At 39.0% G+C, this 16,756-nt stretch overlaps 1 protein-coding gene across 1 annotated transcript in view; it reads right to left on the reverse strand.

Moving 5' to 3' along the window:
* The window catches only part of LOC124594340 (ATP-dependent zinc metalloprotease YME1L-like), a 110,341-nt gene that overhangs the window by 59,992 nt on the left and 33,593 nt on the right, over nt 1–16,756 (reverse strand). The window contains exon 4 of the mRNA XM_047132708.1: nt 16,411–16,581. Within this exon, the coding sequence (XP_046988664.1) occupies nt 16,411–16,581 (171 nt within the window). The remainder of the gene's footprint in view (nt 1–16,410; nt 16,582–16,756) is intronic.

Genomic DNA, 16,756 nt, shown 5'->3' on the forward strand with positions numbered 1-16,756 from the left:
ATGTATTTTTCGCCTCCTGATTCATTCATCTACGATACGCTTCCCTATCCTTAGCATCTTTTCCCAACGTCACGTACATGACACAATCTCTTCTTTACTTTCACCATGCATTACATTCTATAACTTCTTCTTCTTCTTTTTCTGAGATGTCTGGAAGCAACAGCAGAAGTTCTAGGCAAAACCACATTTCTTGTCATCTTTGAACAGTTTGTGGAGCCACATTTGTTGTTATTTCTATTTAATTTAAAGTTTAACACCAAAGGATAAAGGAATTTTGTAGAGACATTTTTCATGTTAACATTAATTCTCTTTGTGGGAGAATCACCATTATGTTTTTGAAAAGTTTGTGTGTCAATATTCTGCTGTCTTCTTTGAAGTGGTAGAGATATTTCATCAAGTAGCAGTCACTTCTAATTGCATTGAAAATAATGAAAGAGCTTTTTATCACAGTACAGACAAATTTCCATCAGCAAGCCAGATAATAAGACAAAGGAGGGCCTAGGAGACAAGTGCAAGATACCCCAAATATATAAAATCACATATAACTGTGCAGTTATTTATGAGGGCATTTCAAAAAATTAAAGATACTATGGCTCGCACTCCTTAAATAGAACATTTATTTAGAAAACGTCAGTTAAATCTTATTAACTGGATTATTTGTTATTTTTCGACATAAATCACCCCCATTATCTGAACATTTGTTAAGTCAGTGCACATGCTTTTGTATCCCACAGTCATAGAAGGTTGCCGCCTGTTGTCCGAACCACATTTCAACTTCATCTTTGATCCCTTCATCGTCATGGAATGATTTTCCACCAAGATGTAACTTCTGGTAACAGAAGACATGGAAGTCGGTGGGCGCAAGGTCCGGGCTGTATGGCAGATGGTCCAACAAGTCCCATTTGAATTGTTTGAGTAGTGCTTTGGTTACGAGCGCTGTGTGAGGATGAGCGTTGTCATGAAGCAAGCGGACTCCGCTTGTCAGCATTCCCCTGCATTTGTTTTGAATTGCCCTTCGAAGACGTTTCAAAGTCTGGCAATAGGCAGCAGCATTAATTGCTGTCCTAGGAGGCATAAATTCCAACACAAGAATGCCTTGTCTGTCCTAAAGAACAGAAGCCATGATTTTCTTCGCTGAAATTGACATTTTGCATTTCTTGGCTTTTGGTGAATTCGAATAGCGCCATTGCATTGATTGTTGGTTGGATTCAGGTTTATGGTGATAAACCCACGTCTCGTCACATGTCACAATGCAATCAAGGAACTCATCATGCTTCAGCGTAGCGTGTGAGGAAGTCAAGTGCAAAGCCCATCCTTTTCATTTTGTGTTATTCCGTTAACAGTTTTGGAACCCAGCGCGAACACAATGTCCTGTACCCTAACTTGACAGTCTCAACATCATAAAGAGTTGTCATTGACACGTCCAGTATGATCTGATGCAATTCTTCCAATGTGAGATGTCTATTCGCACGAATTGCTTCCTCCATTCTCCAAAGAAGGGCATCAGAGATCACAGATGGCCGACCTGTTCTTTGTTCATCATGAACATCGGTCCTACCTTCAGAGAAATGACGACACCATTTCGTTACATTTTGTCGATTCATTATGTTCCCATAAACAGAAACAATTTCTTTGTGAATATCCGCTGGTCGCTGACCTTTTGCATGAAGAAAACATATGACGGAGCGCACTTCACATTTGGCGGACTTCTGAATCAGCTCAGCCATTTTAAACACGACCTACTCCAACCAGAAGCAACGTTCAACTGCCAAACGACCGCGAGGAGAAAGCTAACGGTTCAAGGTTAACACCAGTGTTGCCAACTTTCTCGCCAAAACTCTTCTGTTCCTCTGGCGTATGGAGTATCTTTACTTTCCGAAATACCCTCGTACAATAACACAAATAATAGCATGACTATGGGCGATGACTGTGCTTGTTGCCTTATGCGTTGCTCCAAGCTTGAAGATAGTGGTTTTAATGAGATAGAGGAAGGAATTCAATATGATCATTATTAATATGTAAGATACATGTATGCAAGAGGAAGGGTGGAGAACAAGAGATAAACATTTATGCCCTTAAGATGGAAATGAGGCCATGAAAAGAGATACAGTAGTTGATGAACAGGAAAAAGGAAGTGTGATGTGGTGAAAGGTTATCGAAGAAAGTCGAAACTGAAAGATACAGCCTGTTGCCTGCAGAAGAGGAGCAGTCTCATTCAACTGTAGAAAAAAGTAGGGCTTAGTAAAATGTCAATAATAACCGAACACGTACAAGACTGACCTCAAGCACCCGGCAAGAGGAGGCTGGACCGGGACTGGGGATACAAAAGACATAGCCTGTACCTTTACAGAAAAGGAAAGATTACTTCAACTGAAAGCTGAAAATATGACTGGAAAGGAGAAAGAAAGGTTAGGCATTGTCACCATGGTAATTTTTTTTGGGCTAAATATCTCATTTAGACGTATATTTTAAAGATAAATCGCTTTTAAAAAGGTAAATGAATTATCACACAAAATAATAAACTTCGTACTTTGTCTGAGCATCGTGCTTGCTAGCAGGGAACTAATTCAGAATTCCCAGTGGGAATATTTTAGCATTAATTTTAAGAAAGATTCACAAAAAGAAACAATCTTGGAACATCACTTAATATTTATGGCCCGAGTATTGTTGCCGAATTTCTCACTAGAACTGCACTCAGCTGAACACCAGTATGCAATATATTTGGACATGAACACTTGCACCATGAATGGTCTCTCTGACTATGAGGCAAACTAGCCATTCAATGAAATGGTATCAGGGAAAACACAGAGTAATGAAAAGGCAACAAAGTTTAATATCAGCCTTATGAGAAGTTGACTGGAGCAATGCGTGTAGTATGGCATGTTACATCTAAATGATACAGACACACACTTGTTTGATTGTAGGTTGTTTTAAAGCTGCCTTTGGTGTCAATTCATATTCGGTTTCATCCAGAATCCATTTCTCTCTCATATGCACTTTAAATGGTTTATTTATTGAGACAGCAAGAGGCTGCAATTGTGAACAAGTTCTCCAGAAACTACACCAATCTTTGTATTTCCCTGTCTCAATTTCTCTTTCACAGAATTTTTCAACTGACTGCTACACTGATCTAGCACAAGAAGAGAATTCTTCTTTAATAAAGCACCTTTCCTTCTCTCGCACACTCTGTTAATCCATAATTTCATACCAGCCACATCCATCCAGCCCTTGTCATGTACGTGAACAACACTTGGCAGTACTGCAGAAGATTTTGGCACTGTTTTATGCTTGAAAATGATCAATGGATTACAATTACTACCATCAGCCCACTTGTTTTTATAGTTACAGTTTTAGCGCCTATCGTGGCAACAGTTCTGTTATTCGGCACATCAAATGTCTGAGGAGTTTCATTCATATTCCCTATTTGGCTTAGTTCCACACTGGTATTCTTTCAAAGTTATTAAAGTGATGGAAAAATAATATTTTCTCTTGCGACATTTTCCGAGATATTTTGGTTTTGGTTCGCATGCTAAGTCCATGATGCTTCATAAACTTGTAGCACTAACCAACTGCACCCTTAAAGTCTGTCAAGTTCCACTGCAGCACTAGCTTATGAGCATGTAAGTGAATCATTTTTGTTAATTCCAGTGCAATTTTGAGGATGTTCTTGAATCAATTTCAATATGATATCACCTATTTTTGACCATTTTGCATTCAGTCTTCTATTTGCATATTTAATCTTCCTCATTTTCTTTCAGTTCTTCTTTACTAGCCAGCCAATCACGAATGTTTTTTTTTTCTGTTATGGTTTTTTTCCTGTTGATGGAGGGTTGAAATGTTGCTTACCTGATCTGTTTCCATGTTATTCTGCATATGCTATTACTTTCAATTTACAGTTCGCATCATATGAATATCTTTTATTTTTTTCTGTTATGAAACTAGCTACTAACAAAAATATTGTTACTGTTATTTAGATTTCCTTTATTGGTGTTTGCTTTATTTCTTATTATAGGCATAAGTAGACATCTTTTACAGGCACTTGCTTTATTTCTTGCCAGCAGATACAGGCAGCAGTAATGGCGCAGTGCTGTTTACTTGCTGCCTAGTGCCAGCTGAGGAGAGCCAGTACTCTGTACCTACGATTGCTGTGATTTCCCGCATGCCTGTGCAAACAGTTTTGTGAGAACTGTCCTGCCATGGCACTGTTACTGCTGGCAGCCAAGCTGCTGGAAGACTGTACCCATCTCCTCTATTGATGTTGGTAGGTCGTTTGGCTGTTTTGATTGCCTTTCTAATCTTCCTCCTCAGGGTAAGTGCGGTTTTGCCAGTAAGCGGGCTTCTTGAAATATTACCCGTTTGCCACACTCATTCTGATGTTCCACCACCACTGACTTGGAATGTTGTCTTACACGAATGCATCTTTCATGTCCAAATACCATGTGCTAATCAGCTGCCCTGCCTCACCTACGTACATTAGACTGCACTCGCAGCCAATTTTGTAGACTACAGTAGTTTATAGCTTTGCAACTGCATCTTTCATTGGGCCAAGAACATATTTTACTTTGTTGCTGCTTCAGAAATTTGGGTTGATATCTGCTTGGCAGAGAATTTTGCACACTTGTTGAGTGAACCCTTGTATGATGATAAGGCAGCTTTTGTGCTTCCTTCTGCTCTTCCCTATGCCTTCATCCGTTATTGCCATAGTTTTGTCTATCATCTACTTCCAATAATCATTGGCTCCAAAGATGGACCTGAAGTTTTTTGGTTTTGTCTTCAGATGTTCTTCGTTGCTGATCTTGTGGGTCCTCTTGGCAAAACAACTTGCACAGACACACAGGAGAACACCGTGGCCATAAGCACGTAGAGTACTGGCACACCTCAGCTGACACTAGGTAGCAAGTGAATAGTGCCATCCCATTACTGCTGCTCATTTCTCATTCATTTATTTTCACTAATGACAAGAAAGAAAGCAAACACCAATCCAGAATGCTTTATTTCTTGTTATTTGTGGAAATGGACAAACACGAATACATCACATCGATCATAGATTTTTCTCATCCTCAGTACCCAATCAGATTATGAAAACAGCTTCTTAGACTAGTACATAAGAACTTTTATCGTGCAACAGTAAAATAAACACTCTGAAGAAGGCCATTTGCAACAGTGACTGAAACGTTGCAAAATTTTATGTACTGACAATGTGGTCACATGCCCTGAAGAATTTTACCAAGAATCACATTAAATGTCCAATCATTTTGTGTTTACATTAATTTTTGAACAAACTAAGTAGGGAAGTTGCTAGTTATGAATTCTATAGAATTACGTAAGTTATTTGCGAGTCTTCTAGAAGTTATTAATACATAAACATGCCATCGGAAACTTTTGCACCAAATTTGTGCATACTCTGATGTTGCATTGCTAAATATCATCACATTCCCTTTCCTTTAGTTTTGTTTTATTAGAAAAAGTTTTGTTTATTTTGGAGATGCTCTGCATAAGGTTTAAAAAAGTGCTTGAAAATACCACTGACACAGATTCAGATTATTATATTTAATAGATTTTCTTTTTTTACGTACTGTAGTTTGGTGTACTTGCCACTATTTCTATTTTTGTCTGTATCCAATACTAACCCAGAAATTATTATGATAATGGGAATCCAGGGTGAAAAAAATTCAAGAAGAACAGGCTTGTTGGTGGCTGGCATCCACTATTAAAATGCAGCATGCATTAGGCACTAATTGGTACCAATCCACCCATTCAATTATTACACACATCCACCAAATAATCTATGAATTAGTGGTATATTGTTCTGATTTTTTATTGATAAGCAAGAAATTTGTCACTTTTTTACACTAAGTAATTTGTTTTGTTTACTAGGCAACTTGAAGATCATGTAGGACAAGGGTGTCTCACTACAATAATTCTGAGCAGGGCATGTGGATTCAGATGTTGACCCTGACTTATTACCTTGTACAATTTCTTGTTTGGACAATTCAGAGTGCAGCCATGCTTCATTTAGTCTTTTTTTATATATATATATATATATATATATATATATATATATATATATATATATATATATATATAAAAAAAAAACCACTAGTAACTGAACACACGCCAACATGATCGACAAAGAGTACTGAGACTATATACACATGAAAAACATTGCTTTTCATTCAGTTTGAATTCTTGCAAAAACACTGTTACAATCCTTTTGCAAAAAGAAATCGTGCTATTAAAAACAGCTTATATGGTCTTGACAAAACCAGAGCAGCTGAATTAAGAAGGCTCATTTTATGCCAGAATGATGTTCAAAACAAACATGTTATTCCATATCTTCCTTGAAGGCTTCGCAGGCTGGTGATGAACAAATGGAACCTCCAGAAAATGTTAATTCAAATTTGTGAAGTTTTGGACATTGTTCTCTAAAAAGTTAGAACACCTATAAACAAAATCCACAAGGCCATAAACAGTGCAAGATTTGCTAAATACAAGTAAAATTAGCAGGCAGATTGTAGCTGTTGATGGGTTGAGGTTGGGTATATTTGTACAAGATTCTAATGATACAATGTTGACTACGATCACCTACTATTTCTTCAAACATTAACACTTGTTCCAAATTTAGCAATACTTGGTAAGAAGAAAGGAAAAGACCTTTCTCACACCATAAGCAGTGGAGTTTTAGATTTCAAATAGGACGATAAATTCAGCCAAAATGAAAATGCGTTAGCAGACTTATAAGTTTTCTTCTTCATTTTTTTTTTTTTTTTTTTTTTTTTTTTTTTTTTTTTTTTTTTTTCCAGAACTACTGCACATATTTTTTAAGCATTTTGTACAAAATGCAGATGTTAAAGATGATGAGTTATGTACATTTAGCTGTGGTTCTTTCAAACTCATTTTTTAAAATTTTATACAGAGAATCCTTTGAACAAACTAAACTGTTCCTAGTTAAAAAATATTTGCTTTTTCTAAAAGGAGAACAAGAATAAAGAAACTGTGACCTAATGATATTTAGCAATAAATAAGTGTGCATACTTCAATGTTGATGTAAAAATTACTGATGACATATTCACATATCAATAACTTCTAGAATACTCAGAAGTAGCTACTGTAGTATGGTAGAATTGATGACAATGATACTCTGTGGAACTAATAAAAGGCATTCAATACATTTAGTTTGTTCATAAATAGTTGAAAACTTGTCACAACTCAACTTTGAAACTTTATCAGGAGAACCTTTAATCCTAATATCTCGCTTACATTACCAGCAGTTTCAATTTTAAACTGCCTTAAATTTGGTGGAAACTGTTGACTCCCACGGCTCTTTACTGTTACCCACTGAAAGCTTTATAAAATCATGAATCTTTTGTACCTGGCGTTCACTTTTATACCACTCAGTTTTACTCTGTAAGGAATATCTGTGCAACATTTCATTCAGATTGGAGGTGGTCAGATGGAGACCATTGGCCCGGCCCACACAGCTGTGTTTCAAAGAAAACAAGAAAATGTAGCACTAGTAAGACATACAAAAGATCATCGAATCTGAACCAACTAGCCTGAATCAGAAAATGGTCTGTTTCACAAGCTCCTCTTACAGCATGAAATTTTAATCACAAATTCAGTTTTATAAGATGAACAGGCAAAAAGGAATACAAACGTCTCAAAAATGAGAGCGACAGGAAGTGCAAAATGGCTAAACAGGGATGGCTAGAGGATAAATGTAAGGATGTAGAGCAGGCTGTTCCAGCTCGTCGGCTCCGTTGTGAGCCGCGGAGCGCTCCCTGCTCCAGGCAGGCGTGTCGCTTGCTGTGACCATTCAAGTGGGCCGGCACACCGGCACGTGGCACGGATGGCTGAGGCAGGCGGCAAGGCAAGCGTTTTGATGTGCCAGCTGCGTCTTACAAGATCAACAACCTCATACTCTTAGCTGCTAAGACGTGGTGACATGCTACACCAGGAAATATGATGTTCAGGGAATAAATAAGAAGCAACTATTGTACAAGAAATTGCATACTAAATTTATTGGGCCTCTGTAGCTTGAAATTTTCTTTTCATTACAAGATCGGAAATATCAAGCGTCAAAGTGTTCCAGCGTTAATGCGGAGGATGGCCTTCATTGTTGTAGTACCTCTCTTTCAACAAAGTTGAATTTGGCAAATCAATAATCTCAAATGGAAGTGACGATGACAAGTCATCAGGGGAAACTGAAAAAGGAGCGCTGAACACCTTAAGTTCCATTTCCAAACTAGTGAGGTCTCGGAATCGTGATCAAACGACGCGATGAGCTGCTTTAACTTTGCTTGGTAATCGCTGAAAGTAGTACTCTCAGGTAGTTTTAAATAAACAAGACGATTGAAGAACGTTAAATGTCCATTACTCATCTGCCTCTCAAATAAACGTAACTTTTCCATGAACGCTTGATCTGGACGTGCATGTCAGCGATTAGCTGCCCTTTGCCCTGCAATGACAGATTTACATTATTCAGATGCATAGTTATGACAGCTAGGAACGCCAGGTCTGATATCCATTTTATATCTTTCAGACAACGCATTTCTTCCTGTTTCATTTCGAGAACAAGGGATATTCCCTCACGAATGGCAAAGAAAACATCAAGAACTTTTCCCCAACTCAGCCAATGAACTGTACTGTGGTGAGGTATATCCCCATACTCCGCTTCCATATCTTTCAGGAATCCTTTGAATTGGCAAGGATTCATACCGTGACGCCGCAAAAAATTCACACACTTCACGACATCTTTCATTACGCCACCTAGCTCTACTGTTTCAGCACACAGTGCCTCTTGGTGAATAAAACACTGAAGGGTCAAAATGTCTTTCCCGAATTCGTCCCCCGAGTTTATTTTTCAAATGAGAAGCAAAACCTTGGTGATGCCCGATCATTTGTGGTGCACCGTCTGTCGCTACAGAATGGAGCTTATCCCACTGCAAATTCATATTGTCCACTGATTCACAAACAGCTTAAAAAATGCCACATCCTGTCGCGGTGTAATCGAGTGGTATCACATCCAAGAGTTCTTCAGTTATTTCAGCTCCATGTCGACATCAAGCACAAAGACTGCAAGCTGAGCACAGTCCGATATGTCGCTGCTTTCGTCGGGCGCTAGTGAAAATGCAACAAACCTCTCCACCTTTTTCCTGAGCTGTGTCTCTAAATCCGCTGCCATGTCCAGGATTCGACGAGACATCATTTGCTTCGACAGGTTCAAATGGCTCTGAGCACTATGGGACTTAACATCTATGGTCATCAGTCCCCTAGAACTTAGAACTACTTAAACCTAACTAACCTAAGGACAGCACACAACACCCAGTCATCACGAGGCAGAGAAATGCTTCGACAGGCAAACCACTTCAATTGCCTGCACCTCCCTTGGAAACAAACATTCCGCAACTGCTGCCATGCACGATTTTACTAGTGGTCCCACCGAAAATGGCTTGCCAATCGTCCCAATGATGTGAGCGACCCTGTACCTTGCTGGAATTGCAGATTCAGTAGTGTTTTCTCCACTCTCATTCACCTGAAAATTATAAACGCATTACAGAACACGAACTATGTTGCATGTTTTGATACGCTCCATATTACGAAACCGTTTTTAAACTTACGTCTCCTGGTATGTCGTTCTTAAGCATGGCTACCAGCTCTCTGCGTGCAACGCCTTCTACCTGTGCGCTGCATGAAGACGTGTATAATGTCATTGTATATTGTAGCTCTTCCCAGAATTAAATACTTTATGAGATACAAGACACTGCAGGCGACCTTCCCTCTCAATGAATAGAAAGGTATCATCCTCCAATAGAGGTACTGGGCTCCCGCCCATAGTCATAGCTGTCATCGAACACGGATTATTGCGTCAGTTGCGGATGCGTGTGGCCAGGGGGCAGTGAGTTCCCTTTCCCCCTCCACGCGGGCTCCGAGCTGCCGCAGTGAGCGCTCCGACTCCCTGGAGCTCGGTTGGAACAGCCTGATGTAGAGGCTTATCACACTAGGGGTAAGATAGATACTGCCTACAGGAAAATTAAAGAGACCTTTGGAGAGAAGAGAACCACTTGCATGAATATCAAGAGCTCAGATGAAAACCCAGTTCTTTGCAAAGAAGGGAAAGCAGAAAGGTGGAAGGAGAATATAGAGGGCAATGTACTTGAGGACAATATTATGGAAATGGAAGAGGATGTAGATGAAGATGAAATGGGAGATACGATATTGCGTGAAGAGTTTGATACATCTCCGAAAGACCTGAGTCGAAACAAGGCCCCCGGTGTAGACAACATTCCATTAGAACTACTGGTAGCCTTGGGAGAGCCTGTCCTGAGAAAACTCTACCATCTGGTGAGAAAGATGTATGAGACAGGAGAAGTACCGTCAGACTTCAAGAAGAATATAATAATTCCAATCCCAAAGAAAGCAGGTGTTGACAGATGTGAAAATTAGCAAACTCAGTTTAATAAGTCACAGCTGCAAAAGACTAACGCGAATTCTTTACAGATGAATGGAAAAGCTGATAGAAGCCGCCCTCAGGGAAGATCAGTTTGGATCCCGTAGAAATGCTGGAACACGTGAGGCAATACTGACCCTACAACTTATCTTAAAAGAAAGATTAAGGAAAGGCAAACCTACGTTTGTAGCATTTGTAGACTTAGAGAAAGCTTATGACAATGTTGATTGGAATACTCCCTTTCAAATTCTGAAGGTGGCAGAGGTAAAATACAGAGAGCGAAAGGCTATTTACAATTTGTACAGAAAGCAGATGGCAGTTATAAGAGTCGAGGGGTATGAAAGGGAAGCAGTGTGGTTGGGAAGGGAGTGAGACAGAGTTGTAGCCTATCCCCGATGTTATTCAATCAGTATATTGAGCAAGCAATAAAGAAAACAAAAGAAAAGTTCGGAGTAGGTATTAAAATCCATGGAGAACAAATAAAAACTTTGAGGTTCGCCGATGACATTGTAATTCTGTCAGAGACAGCAAAGGACTTGGAAGAGCAGTTGAATGGAATGGATGGTGTCTTGAAGGAAGCATATAAGATGAACATCAACAAAAGCAAAACGAGGATAATGGAATATAGTCGAATTAAGTCGCGTGATGTTGAGGGTATTAGATTAGGAAATGAGACACTTAAAGTAGTAAATGAGTTTTGCTATTTGAGGAGCAAAATAACTGATGATGGTCGAAGTAGAGAGGATATAAAATGTAGACTGGCAATGGGAACGAAAGCGTTTCTGAAGAAGAGAAATTTGTTAACATTGAGTATTGATTTAAGTGTTAGGAAGTTGTTTCTGAAAGTATTTGTATGGAGTGTAGCAATGTATGGAAGTGAAACATGGACGATAAATAGTTTAGACAAGAAGAGAATAGAAGCTTTCGAAATGTGGTGCTACAGAAGAATGCTGAAGATTAGATGGGTAGATCACATAACTAATGAGGAGGTGTTGAATAGGATTGGGGAGAAGAGAAGTTTGTGGCACAACTTGACTAGAAGAAGGGATCGGTTGGTAGGACATGTTCTGAGTCATCAAGGGATCACCAATTAAGTATTGGAGGGCAGCATGGAGGGTAGGGATCATAGAGGGAGACCAAGAGATGAATAGTCCAAGCAGATTCAGAAGGATGTAGGTTGCAGTAGGTACTGTGAGATGAAGAAGCTTGCACAGGATAGAGTAGCATGGAGAGCTGCATCAAACCAGTCTCAGGACTGAAGACCACAACAACAACAACAACAAGGTAAGCAACCACGGATTTGGAATTTATTGCATTTTGATGCAACTGACATTTGTGTATTTCCTTGTTGTTACACTATCTGTTTTAATATTTTTGGTATGTTTTGTTCAAGAAAGCCAATTAATCTCTCAGCAATGCTGGTTACCAAGACTTTTCTGTGTGAATCTACTATCTTGCTATCAAATACAGGGCTATTACAAATGATTGAAGCGATTTCATAAATTCACTGTAGCTCCATTCATTGACATATGGTACGACACTCTACAGATACGTAGAAAAACTCATAAAGTTTTGTTCGGCTGAAGCCGCACTTCAGGTTTCTGCCGCCAGAGCGCTCGAGAGCGCAATGAGACAAAATGGCGACAGGAGCCGAGAAAGCGTATGTCGTGCTTGAAATGCACTCACATCAGTCAGTCATAACAGTGCAACGACACTTCAGGACGAAGTTCAACAAAGATCCACCAACTGCTAACTCCATTTGGCGATGGTATGCGCAGTTTAAAGCTTCTGGATGCCTCTGTAAGGGGAAATCAACGGGTCAGCCTGCAGTGAGCGAAGAAACGGTTGAACGCGTGCGGGCAAGTTTCACGCATAGCCTGCGGAAGTCGACGAATAAAGCAAGCAGGGAGCTAAACGTACCACAGCCGACGGTTTGGAAAATCTTACGGAAAAGGCTAAAGCAGAAGCCTTACCGTTTACAATTGCTACAAGCCCTGACACCCGATGGAAAACCGATGAATCGGTCGTGGTGGAGATCATGATCAGCAATTCATGTCATGGCCTCCACGCTCTCCCGACTTAACCCCATCCGATATCTTTCTGTGGGGTTATGTGAAAGATTCAGTGTTTAAACCTCCTCTACCAAGAAATGTGCCAGAACTGCGAGCTCGCATCAACGATGCTTTCGAACTCTTGATGGGGACATGCTGCGCCGAGTGTGGGAGAACTCTATTATCGGCTTGATGTCTGCCGAATCACTAAAGGGGCACATATCGTACATTTGTGAATGCCTAAAAAAACTTTTTGAGTTTTTGTATGTGTGTGCAAAGCATTGTGAAAATATCTCAAATAATAAAGTTATTGTAGAGCTGTGAAATCGCTTCAATCATTTGTAATAACCCTGTATTCTTCCCGTTGGGGAATTTATTCTTTAGCTGTAGCTCCATTACTTTATGAAACACCTCTTTGATATGATCATTCTCAGCTGCACATAGTGAATGTGAACCAATGACAGCTAATTTCCATTCCTGAGTCTCCACACCTGCACAGAAGAATTGTTTATCAATTTGTTCAAATTTTTCCACTGATTGTTTTAAAAGAGTTGTTACTGACAACTGAAATGTTAGCCTTGCCCTTTCTTCCTATTTTACTTCACTATATAGTTCAATGAAATTTGCTGAAATCAGCACTGCTGTTTGTTTTTATGGGTACTGTGATGCTCGTGTAGTATAAACCTGTGTTTCTCCTGAAACTTTACCATTATCCTTTTGTTTTGAATTTATTATATACGTTCAGTATCTTTTCCCATTTGCCTTGTTGTTTCCAATTTCATGCATCCGGCCTTATGTTGGAAGCCTCTCACGGAACATCCTCTTTGGAAGACTGGGTTGTTGTTTAGGTTATCGGTCCCCAGATGAGCTGTCTTCATCCACCCCGCCCTACTGTGGGCACTTTCTGGCTTCATCTATATACACGATCCAGTCACATTAATACGACCACTGTCTACTTTCGAACTGAATGCGCAATAACCACTCTCAAACAGCAAGTCGCAGCACTACCAGTGGCAGGTATGTGTAGTGATGTAGTGTGACGGACACATGCAGGATGTAGTGCAGTCATCATAATGCAGAAACAGAGCAGTTTATTCGATATGCAACAGGACGTGATTGCTGGCTTTTGTGCCAGCAGTGGAGCATTTCCAAAAACAGCTAAGTTTGTAAACTGTTTGCATAGTGCCATCTTTAGAGAATACCATGCATGGCAAATTGCATATCCAAAATCAGTGCCACGATAACTGTGGTGCACCACGAGCCACAAATGACAAGGCTGAATGACAAATGTGGAGATACGTATGGGTGAATAGATGTGCAACTGACAGCCCAGATGAACCAAGGTGCTACCAACAGAGACCCATGACTTTTCAGTGAATGTTGCTGCATATGGGCATCAGCAGAAGGCATCTGGCTCTTGCACCCATGCTTACCACTGTTCACTGGTAACAAAAGATGCAATTTGCGTGCTGGTGATGAAGGGTGCAATATGCATGCCAATACCGCAACTGCATGTGCACTGAGTGGCGACAGATGGGCTTTTCAGGTGAATCATGTTCAGTGCTTGATTGGGCAGCCAGCTGTTGGTGTGTACAGCATGAAATGCCTGAACGCAAACACCCTGCAACAATCATCATAAGGGTCGAAGTTGGAGGAGGGACCATTATGGTCTGGGGAATGTTTTTGTGGCATTCACTGGGTGATCTCATCTTCCTGAAAGGCACAGTGGATTGACCCAAGTATGCATCTATCCTTGGGGACCATGTCCACCGCTACAACAAGCTCGTTTTTCCTCAGCATGATGACATCTACCAATAGGACAATGCAAGGCACCAAACAGCTTGCAGCGTGGGTGGTTCGAAGAGCACCATCATGACTATAGTATACTTCCCTGGACACCAAACTATCCAGATTTAAACCCAATTGACTATCAGGTTCAAACGCCAGCTCTCTAAATTTTGCCAAGCCGAATAACTGCTTATATAAGGGCCTGAGGAGGAACGATGCATTACTGATTTGCTTAATTTCTGAAGCTTCTCCCCTTGAATAAATCATCCATTTTTTTTTTTTTTTGTCATTGCAATCATTAAAAGGAAGCATTATTACAAAAAAACATAGAAAAGTTCTTGATCAAATTACTTAAATTCAAATTAACATTCAAATAAACATAGACAACTTTTTTAATATAAGTAATACATAAAATATATAATAGTAGAATGTTGTTAGCAAACAGGAAAGTTGTATTTGTGGCTTATGATTTGAATACCACTACAGAATATGAATGTGCAACAACAATAAACAAGGTGCAAGATCAGTGGGAGAGGAGGAGGAGGGGGGGGGGGGGGGGGGGATAGACTATAGACAGGGGAGAGAAGCACATATTTATAATACTAATACACATTAGAAACATGGTTTCTCTGAACTTTCTTTTCTACTTAACCAGAGAAAGCCACAGTAGCACATGCCCATGAACAGCTAGTTTCAAATGAATTTTCTTTGCACAGTCAATATCTTGCCTGTTGTTCTCATTGGAGAAGTTTCGTTAAATTTCAAGAACTCATCAGATAAGACAACAAACTCATTCTAATGTAGGTCCTGGAAGGAGCCTCATACACAGAAGTAAATGATGAATAAGACAGAATACCTGAAAGAGAGTTGTCTATATGACTTTTTTCTGTTTCTATCAGTGATTGCTACTTAAAATGTTTATTGCATGTGTGGGCATATATTTTAAAATAAGTTTAAATTGTCATTTGCAAAATTACTGATGACAAAAGAATAAAATTTACACTAATATATATGATTTACTTACAACAATCTAAATAATACAATCATCACCATCATTGACAACAAAATCAATCAACCCTTGATCAGAGATTGGTATATAAATTCATAATGAATAAGCATTGTAATGGAACAGGTCAATCACTCATCTTCAGCTAGGTATAGTACTTTTTGATACATTAAAAGAAATTGATTATTTGACACACTCCACATATTTACTATACAATACAGACAAGTACAAAACTGTAACTTTGCATTCCACATAGTTTTAATGACACCATTAAAATAGTTTTGTACCCTAGTATACAAAATGTGTGTGTTCAAAAATGGCTCTAACATAAATAATACTATTATTTTTCAAAAAACTTAATTACTTTTCATATATTGGATTTGTTTCAAAATGTATTTATTGAATTTTATTTCCATTTGAAGTCGCTGACGCTTCAAATTTTTAATTGTAAACTTTTAAAATAACTTCGAAAGACAAGATTACTGGTAGGTAATTCACTTTTTACATAAAATAATTTCTTTCATACATGCTTAACTTTGCCCTTGTTGGTGAGTACTTAATTGGAATATAAGTCATATGAAATTGGTGGGAAATAACTGGACTTCGTGCATCACATTGTACTCTGCGTTTCAGATATATTTGAATGTTGAAATTGTGATGTCTTATAATGAAGAGAATTAAATGCTCTTGTCATGGGTGGCCAGCAGTTTTAGCTTGGGGGACACTTTGTGGAAGCAGAGGTTAGTGAAGGGCATACTTTTTAAAATTATAGTGTGCATTAGTGAACTTTGCAGTTCAGAAAATGTATAAGTTGTTACAGCAACCCACGGGCCACTCTTTGCCCAGATCTGCTCTATGTGAATGATAAAGTGCCAACGAAAAGCTATTTCAACATACATATTTTGATTCAACAAATCTGAATACCCTCCTGCAATCAGAAATATACTTCTAGTTGTTGAGGTAACAAAGATGTAGAAATAAATCAAATGATGACAACAACTAATGAAAATCATTAATTTAATTTTTATCACAATCTTTATTTTATTGTACGTATTAGTGATCACTGGCAGAGGAAAGAGGCTTGAACATGCAAAATATTCAATTTAAAAGCTGACCTTTCAGTCTTTCTGTTTCAGAATCAACTAGTCTATCAATATGGCCATCATGGGTAGTGCTGCCGGGTAAATTTGGCTTTAGTGATTCACGTAACCTTAAAATCAGGCTAGGATTTCTTGCTTTTTCAGACTGTATACTACGTTCTGTCTTGAAACCCCTTGCTGAAACACCTGTAAAAATTGCAAGAGGCAATCAGCTATTGCAACACATACGAAGAAAGACAAATATACAATGTTTTCAATGACTCAACTGTGCAAAATATAATTTAAAAGGCAGTCTATAAAGGTTTTTAAGTGGGCGACACACCATCTACCTGTATGGTGTCCATCAATCTTTCACAACTTC

This window comes from Schistocerca americana, chromosome 2, assembly GCF_021461395.2.
Source record: "Schistocerca americana isolate TAMUIC-IGC-003095 chromosome 2, iqSchAmer2.1, whole genome shotgun sequence".
In the NCBI taxonomy this organism is placed as follows: domain Eukaryota; kingdom Metazoa; phylum Arthropoda; class Insecta; order Orthoptera; family Acrididae; genus Schistocerca; species Schistocerca americana.